General features: G+C 27.8%; 1 protein-coding gene across 1 annotated transcript; it reads left to right on the top strand.

Annotated features, from left to right (window-relative positions):
• Positions 1-4,014: 4,014 nt before the first annotated feature.
• LOC127264291 (endoglucanase 10-like) lies at positions 4,015-6,791 on the top strand. The gene is made up of 4 exons (XM_051293744.1): positions 4,015-4,340; positions 4,555-5,418; positions 5,511-5,677; positions 6,298-6,791. The coding sequence occupies exons 1-4, from the start codon at positions 4,127-4,129 to the stop codon at positions 6,628-6,630; spliced, it is 1,578 nt and encodes a 525-aa protein (XP_051149701.1). The 5' UTR covers positions 4,015-4,126; the 3' UTR covers positions 6,631-6,791.
• Positions 6,792-20,302: the final 13,511 nt, after the last annotated feature.

Raw genomic sequence — 20,302 nt, 5'->3', positions numbered from 1 at the left:
GTTTGATTTTGATTTCAAATTAAAATCATCATTATTTAATTAGGTAATTATCAATAAAAATATATTACTCCCTTCGTCCCAATACAATAGTCTTGTTTACTATTTTTGTCCGTCCCAAAACAATAGTCTCATTTCCATAGATAATCATATCACTATAAAACTACCATTACTTTTTCATTATTATTACACAATTGTCACTACTTTTTACATTAATACACTCACAAGGGCAAAAAAATTCTTCTACCCTTATTTTTTATCAACTACCAATATAATATCAATATTTCTCAAATTCCGTGTCAAACATAACTCAAACTATAGTTTTGGGACGGATAGAGTATTATTTTTATAAAATGTTATGTAAAATTATCATTTAAAGCAAAAATTTAAATAAAAATTTCAAACAAACCCCTCGGGTGTGTTTTTGTTGTGTGGTTTAAATTTATTTAAATTTTAAATAGAAAAAGAAAATTGAATGTAAAATTTAAATTCAATATAATATACTATCTCCGTTCAAGCGTAATATGTACAAATATGTCCAAATTATTGTAGATACAAAAATTTAGTTAAAGTATATAGATCTGTTTACTTGTAAGATTTTAAGTCTGATTTTACTATTTCAATTTTTTTTTTTTCTCAAAAACATCAAATCAAACACTCAATTCTTATTTATTTTATTACACTAAAATCTAATTTTACATTCAAAACATCACATCAACACATATTTATATCACATCAAACAACTATTTCAATTCAAAATTTTACTATTCAAAATCAAAACTCAAAACCAAAACCTTACAAGTAAACACACCTGGATAACTAAATAGTTTAATTAAGATTGAAAAATAATAAATTATAGAATTTAAAATGTGGTTAAAATGTATAATTATATTTTAGAAAAAAAAAAAACAAATTATATGAGATACGGACGGAGTCATAATTCCCAAAAATTCTTGGATTATATATTTAAATTAATGTTATTTATATAAACAAGGTTAAATTGCACAAAATGTTTTGCGCAAAATTTCTCGTACTTTCAGAATTGCGTCAAATCGTAATTTTAAAAACTCTGCGTCTAACCCCTTGACCATCCTTATTTAATTGTGTTTAATCTACGAGCTCAAACTGCGAATGAATTTCAAATTACTAATTTCTAAACTTCTAAGGTTATAAATATATTCATTTTTTTTTTATCTAACTTTAAAGAACATTTAAAAAAAACTTTAAAATCAGAGAAAAAAAACTATTTTTAATATATTTACAGTTTCTTGAGGTTAAATAATAAAATATTGAATATATTTGTAATTTCAAGGATTTTGAAATAAAAGTTCTAAAACTTATTTGCATTTTCGGCGTGTGAAAGTCAAACACCGTTAAATAAGGATGACCGATGCGGTTAGACACAGAATTAATGAAATCACAAATGAGTTTGATGCAATTTTGAAAATAAAAAATTTTTTTACACAATTTCGTAAAACTACACGTGAGTTTTGCGCAATTTAGTGTATAAATAAATAATGTTCCATGATTGTGTTGTCCCTCCAACCTAATTACGAAGAGGCCAAACCACTTTGCTTGTGATGATCCCATTCTAACTTCCTACATATTCTTTCTCGGACAACGGATTGGATTTCATTTAGGGATGTCAAATGGGACGGGTTAGCCTCGGACTCGGTCTTAATGGGACGGATTTGAGTTTTTTAAAATTTGATTCGGAGCGGGTTGTAAATTTTGAGTTTTAGATCCGGGCGGGTTCGGGACGGATTACGAGTTTTACTAAAAATCCGTTTCTCTCCGGACCCGGATCTGAACTCGAATATTTTAATAATTATTATAATTTATTTATATTTTTATACAATATAAATTAAATTATTTGTTTATTTTAAAAATTTTAAACATAAAATAGAACATTAATTCTAAATCAAATTTGTTTTAACATTTGTTTCTTCTACGTTTCTCTTTATAATCATGACTACTACTGACTGCCATTACTGCAAACTATTGTCAATATGTATGTTATTGTTCTTATTTTTAAAACTATAAATTTTTGGTACTTTGACGCCTATTCTTTTTAGTATCATATTATTTTTAAAAAAGTTATATTTTTTTTCTTAAAAAAAGCTGGTTTGTCGGGTTGCTCCGAACCCGAAGGGTTCGGGACGGGACGGGTCCTGGGGCCGGGTTGAAGCGGGGCGGGGCGGATTTTGAGTCATGATATTTTCTAGCGGAACGGGTTTCGGGGCCTGCAAAACCCATTTCGAACCCGCCTGTTGACATCCCTAATTTCATTACGTGGACGTGTGTATCTTTGGTTAATTGGGTCAAATTAATATGAATCTCATTTCAATTGTCTCATTTTTTTTATTTTTTTTTTGTTATCTAACTTCAATGGATACATTTTAATTTTTGATAAAATTTACTAAATATAAACTTATTTAACAAAGGTAAATCAATTTAATTAACTTTATAATATATAACACCACACATCATCGTGTAGGACTCAATAAAAAACCGTCTATTTATATCTTTCTTCTCATGAAACAATTTTTTTTTTTTTTAATGTACATTTAAAACTCTATTATTTTTATAAAATTAATTTATCTTAATTATAAATAAATAAATAAATATGTTTTTATTTATTTGTATTAATTAATTTTTTTTCTACAAAATAATATTTGTATTGTATATATTTTATTGAGATATACATATTTCAAATTTATTTTATTTATATATATTAATTCTTATTTTAAAATTACTAACCATTCTATTTATATAAAAACATAAGAAAATAATAGTACTATAATTAATTAAACCACCTTACTTTAAATAACGTGTCCCAAATGAAACAAATCATCTCAAATGGAACGGAGGGAGTATAATATTGATTTAATATATATAATATAAATAAATAATATATATAAATATTTATATGTATATACTTTTATATATTATACGTTGTATTATAAATATATTATATTATATTTCTTCCGTTTCAAATATTGTACAATACTCCATCCGTCTCACATAATTTATTTTTATTTTTTATTTTCGTCCGTCCTACATAATTTATCATTTCTTTTTTTAAAAAAATAATTATACACTTTAATCATATTTTAAATATCATAATTTATCAATTTCTTAATCTTAATTAAATTATTTAGTTATTTTAATCTTAATTTATAATTATTTTTATCAAACAATAATTATTTTTACTAATATATTTCTTAATTACTTAGTAATCATACTTTACTTAAATTCTCGTCTCTACAGTAATATGCCCAAAATATGTGGAATGGAGTAAGATGTTTGGACGCAGTATATAATATATGATGTCTTTTTTTTATTAAATATTGATTGAATCAAATCAACATCACTTTTACTTTCATTTATTTTTGCTTTCATTTATAATTACGCGGTTACAAACAAAGTTATTCTATTACCTCACTCCCACAACCATACAACCATAATTGTATAAGAGGTAAAATTTTTATAAATTAAGTTGTGAGACATCGTAGTTTGAATGTAAATTCGCTCCGAGAGTTTGGGTATGTTCTTTTTGCAAGAAAAACTACACATTTTTTTAAAAAAAAAATTAATATATTATATACAATTTTTATTTTTATATTATTCAACAATTTTTTTTATATATTTTATAAAAAAAAATTATTTTAAATTCCTTCATAGTTCAAATCCCAACACCTACAGTTTTACTCGTTATACATGATTTGATTAGCATCACTTTCAAATAGCGGCTACAAATTATATAAAAAAAAAAATTGAAAATGAAAAACTGCACAAGCGTTGCCATTGCCATAATAACTACACCAACTTCCATCCATCCATGGCCTCAACAAATTCACCTTCAATTTCATGAAGATGAAGATATGAATGACGTCATCATTGAAAAGGATTCATCATCCATCCGTCGGTACCATCACCAACCGTCGGTGCTCTTCTCTTCTCTCATCTGCTCTGCTGTAATGTCTTCTTTACGCTAACCCACCCCACCCCACCCCACCCCACTTTTGTTGTTTTCCTCTTCATCATTTCTTCAACAAACCCTCCCCCTCCCCCTCCCCCACACTCTACCTTCCATTCTCTAATTACCTTCTCAAGAACAACAACAACAATGGAGGAGAAGAGCCGCACCGGTGGGTGGTGCGGCTGGTTGTTGGCCGCCATAGTCATCCTCGCCGTTGCCTTCGCAATTTTCTACGCAGTCGAGCACAAGAAGCACAAATCCGACGGAGGACCCGCCCCCGTCCCCGGCCCCCCCGGCGCCATTACTAAGAAATACGCAGACGCTCTTAAGATCGCAATGCAGTTCTTCGACATACAGAAATGTACGTATCTTCCTCTCGCAAATGTCGTCGATATATTCCACTACACTAATTACAGATCTGCTTGCTTAATTTTTACCCCAAATGCCTTCCAATTCCGCAATTAGAAATTCCTCGCCGGAACCCTAATTTTGAAATTAGGGCTTATAGTTCCTTAATTTAGGGCAATGAAAAAATCGATCGATTCATTCATTCATTCTTTGATTGAGCATTGCAGCGGGGAAATTGGAGAACAACAAAATATCATGGAGAGGCGATTCTGCTCTAAAAGACGGCAGCGAAGCAAAATTAGATCTCTCCAAAGGAATGTACGACGCCGGAGATCATATGAAGTTCGGTTTTCCGATGGCGTTCACCGCCACCGTCTTGTCGTGGACGATCCTCGAATACGGCGATCAAATGAAATCCGTGAACCAGCTCGAATCCGCCCGGAGCTCCCTCAAATGGATCACCGATTTCATCGTCAATGCGCATCCAAAACCCGACGTTCTCTACATCCAAGTCGGGAATCCGACGGCCGACCACAGCTGCTGGGAGCGGCCGGAGGCCATGAAAGAGCCGAGGCCGCTAACGCAGGTGAATACGTCTTCTCCGGGGAGCGACGTCGCCGGAGAAGCCGCCGCAGCTCTGGCTGCGGCGTCTCTGGTTTTCAAAACCTCCGATTCGGCGTATTCGTCGTTACTTTTGAAGCACGCGAAGCAGCTATTCGCATTTGCCGATAAGCACCGCGAATTGTATAGCGTCAGCATCCCCGAAGTTCGAGGATTTTATAACTCGACGGGCTACGGCGACGAGCTTCTTTGGGCCGCCGGTTGGCTCTACCATGCCACGGGAGATCAGACATATATCGAATACGTCACGGGGAAGAACGGTGACGATTTTGCGAATTTCGGGAGCCCGACGTGGTTCAGTTGGGATAACAAGCTCGCCGGCGCGCAAGTTTTATTATCCCGAGTTAGCTTCTTTGGGCACAAAGACGTCGCGAGCGATAGCGTCGTCGGGAAGTATCGGGACTCGGCCGAAGCCGTCATGTGTGGGCTTTTGCCGAAATCTCCGACCGCCACCAAGAGCCGGACGGAAAGTAATATCTTCGTCATCGTCGTCGATGCTTTTGTAATTATTCGGTTTATTTTTTTAGTACTGCTAGTTTGTTTTACAGCTCTACTTATGCAGATGGCTTAGTGTGGATAAGCGAGTGGAATGCGCTTCAGCATCCGGTGGCATCGGCTTTTCTAGCGGTTATTTATAGCGACTACATGCTTACGTCGCAAACGGCGAAGATATCTTGTAACGGGCGGAGTTTCCGGCCGTCGGATCTCCGGAAGTTTGCAATGTCGCAGGTGCGATTTGTCGATTCTTGTTTACGATTATTAGGGGTGTCATAATTAAACTTGACCCGAAAAATGAACCCGCTCGAACTGAAATTTTTCAGGTTCGGGTTTGGGTGTCTCGGATTTGTAAAAAATCGGATTAATCCGAACTCGAAACGAAAAAAAATTGGTGTCGTGTTCAGGTGTTTCAAGTTGATTTGATATCCCGAAATATACAAATCAAGTCGGGTTTCGGGTTTCGTATTTTAGGTTGACCTAAAATTATTTATTTTTATTATTATTATTATTATTTTAATTTATAATATTTATATTATTTAAAAATTAAAATAAAAATGAATTTTCTTTAGGTTAATTTTAATTCTTTTAAGTTTTCGTTCGTGTCGGGTTTGTTCGGATTTCGGGTGACCTGAAACTAATTCAGATCAACCTGAACCCGACTTAAACGAATTCGTGTCGTGTTCGGATCTAAGGTCTAGGATTTCAGGTCAATCTTCGGGTTCGGGTTGACAATTTTTTTGTTACCCCATGGGTCAACTGGATACAAACACGACCTGAAAATATGAATTTACACCCATAGTGATCATGCATTTGTTTCCTTAAAACTTACAAAAAAAGGTTCGATCTTTTAGGCGGACTACGTGTTGGGCGATAATCCGATGAAGATGAGCTATTTGGTCGGGTACGGCGACAAGTATCCGCAATATGTTCATCACCGGGGAGCCTCGATTCCAACAGATGCAAAGACGGGGTGCAAAGACGGGTTCAAGTGGCTCGAGTCGACGGATCCGAATCCTAATGTTGCGATCGGAGCGCTCGTAGGCGGGCCTTTTCTCAACGAGTCGTTTGTCGACTCGAGAAACAACTCGATGCAGACTGAGCCGAGCACGTACAACGGCGCCGTCGTTGTCGGGCTGCTTTCGAGCTTAGTCACAACGTCGTCCGTCGTCCGGTCTTTCACTTGAACCCGGTCCGCTCGTCGAACCGGCCGTATAAGCAATATATATATGTATGTACGTAAAGGTTGTCTTGTATGTATGTATGTAAGATCTAGTGTAAATTTTGCAATAGTTGTTTCTCGTGTGGTTTGGATATATATATATATATATATACATTGTTTTGTTTATTTTACTACTTTAATTCATTTTATGCTATTTATTTTTTAAAAAGTATCATATAAAATATATTTTATTTTTTTTCACTAAACATCAAATAAATTATTAATTCTTTTATTTTTTTAAATTTTCAAATTTTCAAAAACTTTCTAAAACTTCTGTTAAACAAAGCCTAAAATGAGCTTCAAAATCCCCAAGCTGCAAAATGGAGAAGGGACTAGGGACAGGTCTACTAAAGCCCAAAATAGTAGTTCAGATAGCCCAAAATGGCTATTCATTACCTATTTGTGTTTGAATATAAGGTCTGGAATAATAAAATTTTAAATTAAATATATTTTTTATACTTACTCTGTTCCATAAGAAAATTATTTTTTTACTTTATTTTTATATTTTGAAACAAGAATATTATTTTTTAATTAGGAACTGTATTTTTTATCTAACGTAATAAATCTATTTATAATTTATTTAACAGAGATAATTTTATTTTATTTTTATTACAAATCAATATAATAATATTTAAAAATCTACATATAAAACAAAAGTATTGGTAGTATAATATTTTAAATAATATATATATATATACTTAGTTTGGTATTTTTAGGATATATATACTAATGTCTCAATAAATATTTGATATGAGCTAAAATAATAAATAAATAAATAAATTGAGGTCTGACCCAATCACTGTAAAAAGATATCAATTTTTTCCGTTCTTAAATCCACTTTTTCCATTACTAGAGACGGAATTAGTGATGGTATTATGCTAGCTACGTGAACTTTAGGAATTGAATTCCCTTATAAATATACTTATTATTTTTATTTTTTTTTGTAATGAATTGTGACTTGACCTCAAAGAACTCTTGCATTTATTTATTTTTCCCTTTATTATTTTCTTACTTTCCTTTTGTTTTCCTTGCACTTTATATTATCTTACAGATTTTTCTTTCATTTCCTTTATTTTGCTTCAGCATTTTATATTTTTCACAATAACTTTGTCTTCCATTAGTGCAACCATCATATAAATATATATAGATAGATATATTTTTTTTTAAGCTTTATTCAGTTTTGAAGTGAAATTTCGACCAATAACAAATGGATCATTCAAATTAAATTTGCTTGAGGGCAAAATATATAAGTTAATAAAAACCCACGTATTAAATATAATATTAAATTTTAAAAAAAAGTAAATATTTGAGAATATACCTGTTCATAGATGATTACTTTTTTCAAAATTGAAATATATGAATTAATGGTAAGTTTTTATTATCTAAGTCACGAAGCATTGCCAATATTGTCTTGAATCCAGCTAGATTGGATTGAGGTTGTATTCAAACCATAACTTGATTCTAGAACCCATCATTTGAGTTTTTGAATCAGGCCGGATAGTAAAATTCAAATAAATTTATATTTAAGATGAATAGAAAAAATAATATATATATATATATATTTTGTGTTGAAAGAAATATTGTGCCTCTAAAATTAATTTCTACCGGGATTGGTGATTTAAAATTTATTTAAATTAGAGGAAGTTTAAAAAAAAATACATCATCATATTTATAAATTATTATATTCAATCTTGTATATTTATTCATCCAGAAGTAAAGACAAGTCTCTTGAAAAAAAAAAAAAAAAAAGTTGAGAATCAACTCGATGTATGAATCAAAGTAATAGATAGACGGGAACTATGTCGCTCTATTTGTAAAATTTTGTACCTCTGATGGGAAAAATCATCCAACAATGACCTCATATTCGCTGAAAAAAGGATATTGTGGAATGCAAAAATTGAATACTAAATGACATGATAAATGTCGTAGTGATAAGTTTAAGATTATCCTAGAATATGTGGAGGGAAGTTGTGTAACAGTAGATTATATTTTAAGGGTGTGTTTGGCTGGGGGTTGGATTTTTTTTTTGTTGAGATTTAAATAGTAAAAATTTTGAATTGAAATAGTTGTATGATATGTGATTGATGTAATGTTTTGAATGTAAAATTAATTTTTAATATAATATAAAATTTAAAAAATAGATATTTGATTTGATATTTCTAGAATTTTTTTTTTTTTAATAAATAGTAAAAATTTGAAAATATTTGATAAATGAATAAGAGTTGTGAAAAAGCATAAGCGTCTTACAAATATCTTTAAGTTGCGAGTGTTTGACTAAAGTCGAAATGCATTTGCTCATCAAAAAGGTTTCTTCATTCCATATTTATAATGTATGCACTCAATAATTGTGTGGCTTGTTTTTTCATTCCAAAAAAAAAATACCTCTAACATAAGTTAATGGACTATTACGGAGTTTAGGAATGCTACTTTTCTTGTAAATATCATTTCTTGTAGAAATAAAGATGTTCTTGAAAGTTCTAAATACCCAACATTTTAAATTGTATTTTTTTGTTTATCAATAATTCAAACAACAAACAGATCACAACTCTTAACACAATAAATTTTAATAGATTGATCACTATTCCAGTGTATTTATTTTTAGTATTTAGAATTGAATTTTGGTAGTGTAATATATCATTATGGAACCGTTATCAGAACATACTCTTCAAAATATTAACGAGGAAAAATCCATTTGAAGATTAACGAAAAACGAAAATCTAGAAAAATTTCTTGTATTCGTCTTAGGTTGAAGTCTTCTCATTCATGCTAGATTTTTGGAACCGAAGATAATTCTCTAAAGTATTTTCAGTAGCTTGCTATGTTGATGAATGCTAATTGTTGGCCCAAAAATTTCACTCATAACCAAATAACAACGTTTCAAAACCCTCAATAATCAATTGACAACACAAAAAATGAACAACATCAAAATACTCCTACACAGACTTACACAAACATATATATTCAGCTACAGACGGTTTATGAAACGATCAAAACCAAATATATATATATATATATATATTCAATTGATGAATGCTAATTGTTGGCCCAAAAATGTCAATCAAAACCAAATAACAACGTTTCAAAACCCTCAACAATCAATTGGCAGCACAAAAAATGAACAACAAATAAGCACAACATCAAAATACTCCCAAACAGACTTACACAAACATATATATTTAGCTACAGAAGTTTATGAAACGACGCAGACTTTGTAAACAAAAAAGTGAAATACACAAAATTGATAACCCAGTTTGGACACCAATCAATCAAAATTCAATACAAAATACTTTTTTCGTCCGTCTCTAAGGTCACATTTACATTTTGCGTCATCGTACTTAACATTAAAAATATTCTTATATTTGTATAACTTTTTTTGTATAAATATCCTTCTATTAGTATTATAAGACACTAATAGAAGTATTTTGCAATTTTTTTAATATATACTATGTCTTGATATAATAATTAATATTCAAATATCAGCATGCAAAAAGTAAATTAGACCCTTAGAGCCGGACGGAAATAGAAGAATTAATTTTCAACACTAAAGTCTTTGTTGAACCATAAAAAGAAAAGGGATTCCAAAAAGTTTTAAAGAAGAGAATGCGACTTAATACTCAAACCTAATACCCTACAGACTAGGCTCGACAGGCAAGTCACATTAGGCGAACCATGTGTGGCAGATGACCTAATGTGTCGGGAGTTTGAACCCATAACACGTCCAACCCCCACACCATTAGGTCGTCCCTTACGGAGGAATGTGTACCTGCATGAAGCAGAAAAATCAATACAATGTAGTTGTAACTTTGTAGTTGTAACTTTGCTGGTATATGTTGTACTGTACTTTTGCGGAAAAAAAAGAAAGGAATATTCCCAAATTATAAAAAAATGTAGGCTAGGTTAAATATATATTGGTGTATCGTTTAAATTGTATTTTAATATTATGCAATTTATTTTGTGATATGTCTGAAATTCAAACAACAAATAAATAACAGTCTGAACACATTAATCTCTAATAATTTGATTATTAATTGTTCTAATGCATTTAGTATTTTGATTAGATTTTTATGCAATATATATATATATATATTGCATTTTGGATACGTTACAATTGGAAGGATACTCAGAGGCTGTGTTTGTTTGGGGGATTGGATTTTCAATACACTATTCATCCTATTTTTTCTTCTAAAAAATATCAAATCAAACACATATATTATACTAAAAATCAATTTTACATTCAAAATATCACATCAACATTTACTTATATCTCATCGTACAACTATTTAAATTCAAAATCTTTACTATTCAAATCTCAACTCAAAATCTAAATCCTGCAAAAACCCACCCTAATCCAATGCATAATTTACACAACTTGAATATGCTTGCTTACTTGCTAGTCACCATATATATATATATATATATATATATGTACATATCCGCTTTAAAAATATCTAACACATTTTTTATTTAAAATTTTACAATTATATTAACAACGTATGCTTTTGAATAATTTAACAGTTTAAAAATATTTTGAACTCTATTATATTTAAACAGTTTTTTAATAAAAAACTATTTTTATAATGATTCATCCAAATATAAAACTAAAATTTTGGCTTTTGTTTCTATTTTTAACTTCTACTTATTTTTTTAGGTTAATTCAAACAGTTCTATTTTTAACTTCTACTTATTTTTTAGATTAATTCAAACAGTTCTATTTTTAACTTTTACTTATTTTGTAGGTTAAACAGTTCTATTTTTAACTTCTTCTTATTTTTTAGATTAATTCAAACTATCCTACTTTCGTTAGACTTAAAATAATAATAATAATAATAATAATAATAATAAAACCTATTCTTGTTGCTCTAATGCTTATCCATAATAATAATAATAATAATAATAATAATAATAGACAAACATGAGTTTTATCTCAACAGAACGGAGGCATCAACTTTTATCTCTAAAAAAAATATACTATATAATAATTTAAAAAAAATAACTTCTTTATCTTAATAGTCACTAAAATGAATGAAATGTTATATATAGGAATTACTACAATATAGTGTTTATTTGCCCAACAAAATATTATGTTAATTTTCTTATAAATTCACAAAAAAAAATAAAAAAAATGATATAATTATGCTGAATGGAAAGAATATAAAATAATAAATCACTGTACCAACAACTATATATTATAATATTTATTTTTTATTCTCTCCGTCCGGCTCTGAGGGTTATTTTATTTTTTGCGTTATTATATTTAATATTAAAATTATCTTTATATTTGTATAACTTTTTGTACAAATGTCATTCTATTAGTAGTATATGACACTAATGAAAATAGTCGCAATTTTTTCTTAATTTGTCTTACATTTTGATATAATAATTAATATTAAAAAATCAACACGCAAAAAATAAATAAAACTTTTAGAGCCGGACGGTAATAATATTATTTTATATTCATAAATAAAATATTTGTTTCTTACGAGGAAAAGAATTACTTTTAAAAATTATAACTATATAGTATAATTTTTTTTTGTTTATATTTTTGTATAATATATATATATATATAAATATATAGGGCTGGGTGGAGGAGGGGTACCCCTTGCCCCCAAAATAAAATAGATAATATTACATATTTTTATTTAATATGGTATATATTATAATATTTTTATTTTTGTCGCTTAATATGTAATACGAGATACATTCCTAATCGTGGGAAATTATGAATTTCATAGTATATCAGACATTATATATATATATATATTATATATGATTTATAATGGTCGACGTGGCATTTATTTTTGGGGAAACAAAAATAAAAAATAAAAAATAAAAAAACACACGCGCTTAGCTTGCTTTTATCATGAAATGAAGAAGCTTAGCTTATGCATGCACCACGTGATCTTTTATTACCTCACTACTATAACAACAATCCACATCCACCACCATTTTATTATTATTATTAATAATAATATTATTATTATCATTTATTATTATTATTATTATTATTATTATTATTATTATTATTATTTTCTAACGAGGCTTCAACAAGTGGATGTCACTTTTTGCATGCCTAGCTATTGGAATGATTTTAAGTGAGCATTAAGTATACTTGCACTTTAGATATATAAATAATATTTTAAGCATAAATTCTACTTTCTTTCTTTTTTTTTTTTTTTTATGTTGGATTATAAATTTAATTGTGGGTTAAATATAATTATTTGGGTTATTAGTTAGATTAAATTTATATTAAGTGATCTATTAATTTATTGAGCTTAGATGTATTCAGTAAGTACGGGTCTCTTATGCGTAGAAATTCGGTAACTTATTAATTAGGTGATGTGATCAATTAATAACAAGGGATATAAATAGGATTGTATCCCACGCAACATCCATTACTTTTCATATCTCATCGTGATAGTAATGGGGTAGAGAAGTTGCGTCATAGGCTTGAAGAACACAAAACCCTCCATTGTTTGCAGATTCGAATAGCACAGTGCCAATTGAATAAAGTTAGATCTTAATTGCTTTATTTTTATCTCAATTATTACAACACGGTAGATCCTAAACTTAGGGTTAAATTCCTGATAAGTTCCAACATTCTATCCACGACAAAATATGTTCATATGAGTTGGATACCGAATTATAATATTATATTAGTTAATTATGAAATAAAATAAAGATATTTTTTTATATATAATGGGAAATCTGCGGTTGCTATCATTCGGATGCGCTTTGAGTAAAACCTCGGGCGAAGCTAATAAAAGTTGATGACATATATGTAAATAAATAGAGTATAGATAGAGTTATTCGCTATAAATAACAAATATATATTTTTATAAACAAATAAAAATATATATAAATTTGATAAATCGGAAGAATATTATACATTTTCAATTGAATAATTTATTGAATGATCACACACATTTAATATATGCTATTAATATGTTAAAATGGACAAGAAAATTATTAAACCAACAATAGATCTTATTGAGGTATTTTTAAGATTGTCGGGACTACTAAACTGGAAAATCTTCAATAACAGTTAGTTATTCCTTCGTCCCAATCAAGGCTACACAAGGGTTTTGAAAGTTACTTCGATTTGATTTAATTTATTTATTTTTTTATAATTGAATAAAATAGTCACTATTAGAAAGTTGTATTATTGTAGAAATTTTGTCGCGGAAAGTATATATAATTTTGTGACAAATTTAGGGTGTGTTTTTTTTTTTTTTCTTATCACATTTCCTTATATTTTTATTTTTCAACAAAAATTTTCTTTCAAAAAGCATTAAATCAAATATTTATTTTTTATTTATATATTATACTAAAAATTAAATTTACATTCAAAATATCACATCATATACAACTATTTCAATTCAGAAGACCGCGACAAATTGTTGCAATGTTGAGTACATACCAACATTCTTCCACAACAAAACATCAAACCAAATTATCAAAATTGTCACAATGTTTTGCTACAAAACATCAAACAATAATTTTTATTTAATTTATTTAAATAATAAATTAAATATTCATATAAATATTTTTTAAATAGTAATGTTGGGGTGCAAACCCAAGTCCCACCTTAGAAGTTGCTAAGAAAATTACACATCTTATAAGTCCCAAGTGAACTCCACTAGTATAAAGCCTTTTGGAGAATATCCAACACTACAAGAAAAAATTATTTTTGTAACAAAATTTTTTTGTCTCTAAATCTACTTTTTCCGTTACTAATGACATTAGAGACGGAAATAGGAACGGAATTACGTTAGCTACGTGAACTTTAGGGACGGAATTCCGTTACAAATATATTATTTTTTTGTAGTGCAAAAACAAATCCGTGTGGGCTCAGCCCAAAGCGGACAATATCATACTAGTGTTGAGTTGACCAATACTCCCTCTGTCCCAAACATCCTGCAACATTTTCAAAATAGGAAATAATTAATTATACTTAATTTTTACCCACACACTTTATCCTCTCACATCATCCAAATAAAAATATACATTTTTCTCTCAATCACATCACCTAATTTCTAAATTATCCTACTTAATACTACTACCTACCTAAAAACCCGTGCAAAAAACAAATGTTGCACTTTGTTTGGGACGGAGGGAGTACATTATAAGAAAAAAATATATTAACAATACTGAATAGGCGGAATAGTTTCATCATCATCATCATCGTCATTTCCATATTAATCATCCTCTTCGATATTATAATATTATCCACTTCTATTCGTGTTATCGGTCTTGACTCTCACTCTCACTTTCGCCCCTACTTTTCTCTTGATGCATTTTATAAGAATCAAATGGACTAGCCATTTGGGGATAATATGATTCTGATTCATGAAGAATAGAATTATTGAAAATTTCAAAGTGCGTACAAAAAAATTTCGTCATCGAAAAAAAAAATTATAATCTAAAGTTTAAAATAAAATTTATCAATAATATTTTAAAAAGACATAATAATAGTACGATTTTGAGGAATATATATATATATATATATAAGATGATGTCCTGAATCAATGAATTCTTTTGTTTTATGTTAAATGCAGTAGTTGTGATACAAGTCAACCAACTTAGACTTGACTCGATTAAACTCAACTCGAAATAGTGAATATGGAACACTGTCATGTAAATCTCATACCACAAATACATAGATCTATAGTTTATCAAATATAATCACGATCAAGTAATTTCAAATATGTTTTAGAACTTGAAATTAAATTAAGCTCTAGAACAATAAAAATGGTCGGGCAAGTTAGGCTAGGGTATTCTCATACTTTAGCGCAATTTCAGTTACATCATTGTTAATAAGATGCATCGTCAAAACTCAAAATATTGTTAGCTATCCTAGTTCATTAGTTTTAGAAATGGCCACAAATCAATTTTTATGTTTGCAAAATCCATCAAACAAATTAATGTTAATAGGAGTTTCAAGTTTTTTAATTGAACGCATATTAGCTAAGATATTTTATATTGATGAAGTCTAGAAACATTCATGCAAGACTAAGGTAACATATCAATCTGTTTCATGCATGACTAAGGCAATACCATCATAATTTCAAACACTACTACTAATAATAATAATAATAATACAATTTTGAAAAAAGAAAAAACGAAATTTAAATATGGTTTATAGAGAGTTACCTTTCGAATCATAGAACAAACATATGTCACAAACTGATTTAAAAAATTGATTATTTTTTAACATACTGAAAAATGAGTGAAGTCGCGATTGAAGAGGAAGATGAAGGTAGCGATTGAGGGTGACGATGGGATGAAGATAGAGAAGAATGAGAATCGTCTATGTCTATGGGTGAAGGCGAAGCGGAGCTAAAGAAAAATGATAGTAGCGTTGGAATGAACATTGCCAGAGACGGATAATGAATTTTTTAATTGAGATTTGAGATGCTGGGATTGCAGGATGCTCTAATAAGTTAGATTTAACTGATTTGGAATAATAATAATAATAATAATAATAATAATAATAATAATTCTACATCCGTCCAGCTAGAAAGTATACATATTTTTATTTTGAGACGTCTAATTATAAAGTAAACATTTTATTAAATACTTCATTTTTTACACAAATACCCTTACTTTACATCGTATCATTACTTTTACACTAAAAAATAAAGACAAAAAAGTCATTACACTACTTTTTAACTTTCCACTATAATTAAAATAATATTATTTTTTAAACAACGCATCAAAAGTAAATGTTTACTTTGTGCGTCGACGGAGGGAGTATAAAAAAAAGTAAGAAAAAAGGTAAAAAAAAATTATTATTGAAAAAGTGTGTAGATTATGGCAAAAAATTTTAAATAAAAAAAAAACTAATTAATTAATAGTACTTATGTAAGTGTGTATTTTTATAGTTAACAAAATGTTTTTTTTATTATTATGTAAAATTTTAATAGGGATATTTTAATTTAAATTATAGTTTACTTAAATAATATATCAATATTTATAAATTTTAATTTATTGTAATTTTTTTACATAAAAAATAATTGATTAAATTAGTCACAATATTAAAAATAAATTAGCCATAAATTAATCATACGAGTAATATTTTCTATTAGATACATTAGTCGACTATTTATCTGAGTTTCTGTTACCGTCAACATCATCGTTTATAAAAGAACTTTTACTATCAGCATTCTTCGACTTGGTCGGACTGCAAAATAGATTCATCTCGTTGTATTTCAACAATATTTCGTGGTCGAGTACGCACAACAATTTGTCAATGCGACCATTCTCAAGTTGGTTTCGGATAATTCACATGTTAATATTTTCAATGATATTGGTGTGTTTGTTTGAAGGATTTTGGTGGATTTCCACTATTCATCCAATTTTTTCCCCCCAAAAACATCAAATCAAACACCTATTTTTCATTTTTTATATTATACTAAAAATCAATTTTACATTCAAAACATCACATCAAACCCTATTTATATCACATCATACAACTATTCAAATTCAAAATTTTTACTATTCAAATCTCAACTCAAAATCCAAACCTCCAAACAAACACACCCTAAAATATATGTATATTTCATAATAATGTACTATTCTGATAAAAAAAATAAAAATAAAAATATTATCGCGGAATGCCGAATGGTACAACACAATTTAGGTTCAGTCCGAGTTTACCCAGAGTGCACTCCACGACTAGTTGTGACGGATTTTCCCATATAAAAAAAAAAAATGTCACAAAAAATCGCAACAATATTTAAGAAATATTTTACTAAAATTATTATCGATAACAATCGCCAACGGATATTAAAAGACTAATTATAAAAAACTAAAACTAAAAAAATGCATTGAAAGTACAAAAACAATTTTTTATTTAAAATTATTGTGGCGGAAAATTGTAATAAATTTGGAGACAATAAATTAATTCTTTGTTTATTGCGGACTTCCGCAACAAATAAAAAAAAATTATTGTAACAAATATTGTTGCGGAAGTCCGCGACAGTTAAATTATATATAATTTTTAATCAATTTTTGATAAATTTGTGACAATATATCATTTCGCGATAAATTTTTCGCAAAAATTTAAAGATGTTTTTAATGGTTTTTAGATTGTAAATACTATTATATAATAAATGATGAGCATGTTCATTTTGTATTTTTTTTATGAATGTATTGTTTATTTTAGGTATGAAAAACGTGTTGGTAATATAAAAATAATATTTGTGGTAAATTGTTGACTTTTATAAATAGATAAAATATATATCATTAATATGTATATATTTTATTTTTTATATGTATTTAGAAAAGAAGGATAATAATAATTAAAATAAAGAAGTTCAATCGACTTTTTTTTAATTGGGTAGTAATTGTTTTTTTCATTGTAGTACATATGACAATTATTTAGTTGAATAAAAATTGTTTACAATTAAATCTTTTAATAGTATATTGTTATATTGAATTGGAAAAAATTATTTTATACTTAAAAGGCTTTGTATATGATTTTACCATGTAATTTGAGGTCGACAATTGAAAATTTTGTCTTTATTATAATTACAGATTATTATCAAAATATTTCAATTGGTTAACGAATATTATTAATGGTACTACTCGTAAATGCAACTTTCATTGAAAGAAATTTTTTAAAATTAAAATTTGAAAATTAATTAATGTCATATATATTTTAAGAACGATTAAATAATTTAGTTATATTGTGCATAGAAAACATAAATATTAGACAAAATTGATATATTTTTAAGTTTCGACAGTAATAGCATTTAAATTCTTGGAATGAAACAGTGAAATATTTGGTTGTTAGCATAGATTTTATAGAGTAAAATTTATTTATATTTTAGAAAAGAATAAAACAAAATTCATAAACTATTAAATATTTAAAGATTTTTTAAAATCTGTATTGAATATTTTTATATTTAAAAAAAATCCGAATAATATCTCACCATTTTTTAAAATTTTTGAAAATTTTAAATTAAATACCCCAAATTTTGAAAATCTATGAAATTCATATAAATGTTATCCATGTTGTTGGTGCTTCTTGTAGGAAAGTTCTTGAAATTGTCATCTAACCATATTTGGACACATTTGCCCATCTAGTCACTACACATTATTGCATAATAATAATAATAATAATAATTTTTCAGACAAACTTATGTAAATTTATTTAGATAAAATATTTAAAAATAATAGTATTTTAAAGTTAATATGAGATAGATAGATAAAAAAAAATGAATATTACCAAAAAAATTAAAAATTAATAAAAAATTATTAGGTAAATAAAAATAATAATAAATTAATTATTATTATTTAAAATATGGATGATAAAATTATGGATAAATAAATTATTTATTATAATGAAATAAATATAAATTTAGCTGACAATAAAAATTAATAACATAATTTTAGAAAAATTGAATTTGTTCACTTTGTATTTTTTTATGATTGTTTTTTATGTTAATTATATAAAATTATATCGTTACATAAAAAATAATATTTTGTACTAAAAATTTAATTTTTTTGAATAAATAAAATATACTATTTCCGTCCGGCTCTAAGGATCTCATTTGTTGATATTTGAATATTAATTATTATATCAAAACATTTTACAAATTAAAAAAAAAATATTGCAAAAATACTTTCATTAGTGTCTTATAATACTAATAGAATGACATTTGTACAAAAAATTATAAAAATATAAAAATATTTTTAATATTAAATATAATGATGCAAAACGTAAATGTGACCCATAGAGTATTATATATATCAGGCTAAATTGCACAAAATTTACCTATGATTTCATGAAATTGCGCCAAATCCCCTATACTTCTAAAACTGCGTCAAACTCTCTCGTTGTTTCATAAACTATGCGTCTAACTCACTCAACGCTCATTTATTTAACGGTATTTGACTTAAATGCGCCCAAACTGCGAATAAATTTTAGAATCTCAATTTCTAAACCCCTAAAATTACAAATATATTTATTTTTCTTATATTTAGCCTCAAAAAATAGTAAATATACTCAAAATTAGCTATTTTTCTCAGGTTTTAAGAGTTTATTTTTACTGTTTTTTTAAGCTAAATATAAGAAAAATAAATATATTTATAATTTTAGAGGTTTACAAATTGAGATTTTAAAATTTATTCGCAATTTGGGCCCATTTAGGTCAAATATCGTTAAATAAGGAGTGTCGAGGAGGTTAGACACAGAGTTTATGAAACCACAAGGGAGTTTGACATAGTTTTCAATTATGAGAAATTTAGCGTAATTTCGTAAAATCATGGATACATTTTGTGCAATTTAGCCTATATATCGTAGTTTTAAATAATATTTATGAAATATTATTTTATAAAACAAAGTAATTTCTTGACACCTTCTTGGGATTAAGTGGGACCAATCACAATCACCCTTATCAACTAATAATATCTTTAGTTGTCCACTCTTCCACTATTATTATTTTTTATTATTTTTTTATTCTTTTAGTTTTAATTGAATCATAGACATCATTCATATTGGAAAAGTCACCATTTCTAATTACAAATATCTATGGTTATCAAGTCTAGTACAGAATATTAAGTTCAATCAAAAGTTTATTCAAAATACATTCGACGAGTAGAGACTATAAATTTTCACATAATAATAAAAAAAA

The sequence above is a fragment of the Andrographis paniculata genome, unplaced genomic scaffold (assembly GCF_009805555.1).
Source record: "Andrographis paniculata isolate CXL003 unplaced genomic scaffold, ASM980555v1 Contig70END, whole genome shotgun sequence".
Classification (NCBI taxonomy): domain Eukaryota; kingdom Viridiplantae; phylum Streptophyta; class Magnoliopsida; order Lamiales; family Acanthaceae; genus Andrographis; species Andrographis paniculata.
The sequence above is the reverse complement of the archived record's forward strand: the minus strand, read 5'-3'. Positions and strand labels throughout refer to the sequence as shown.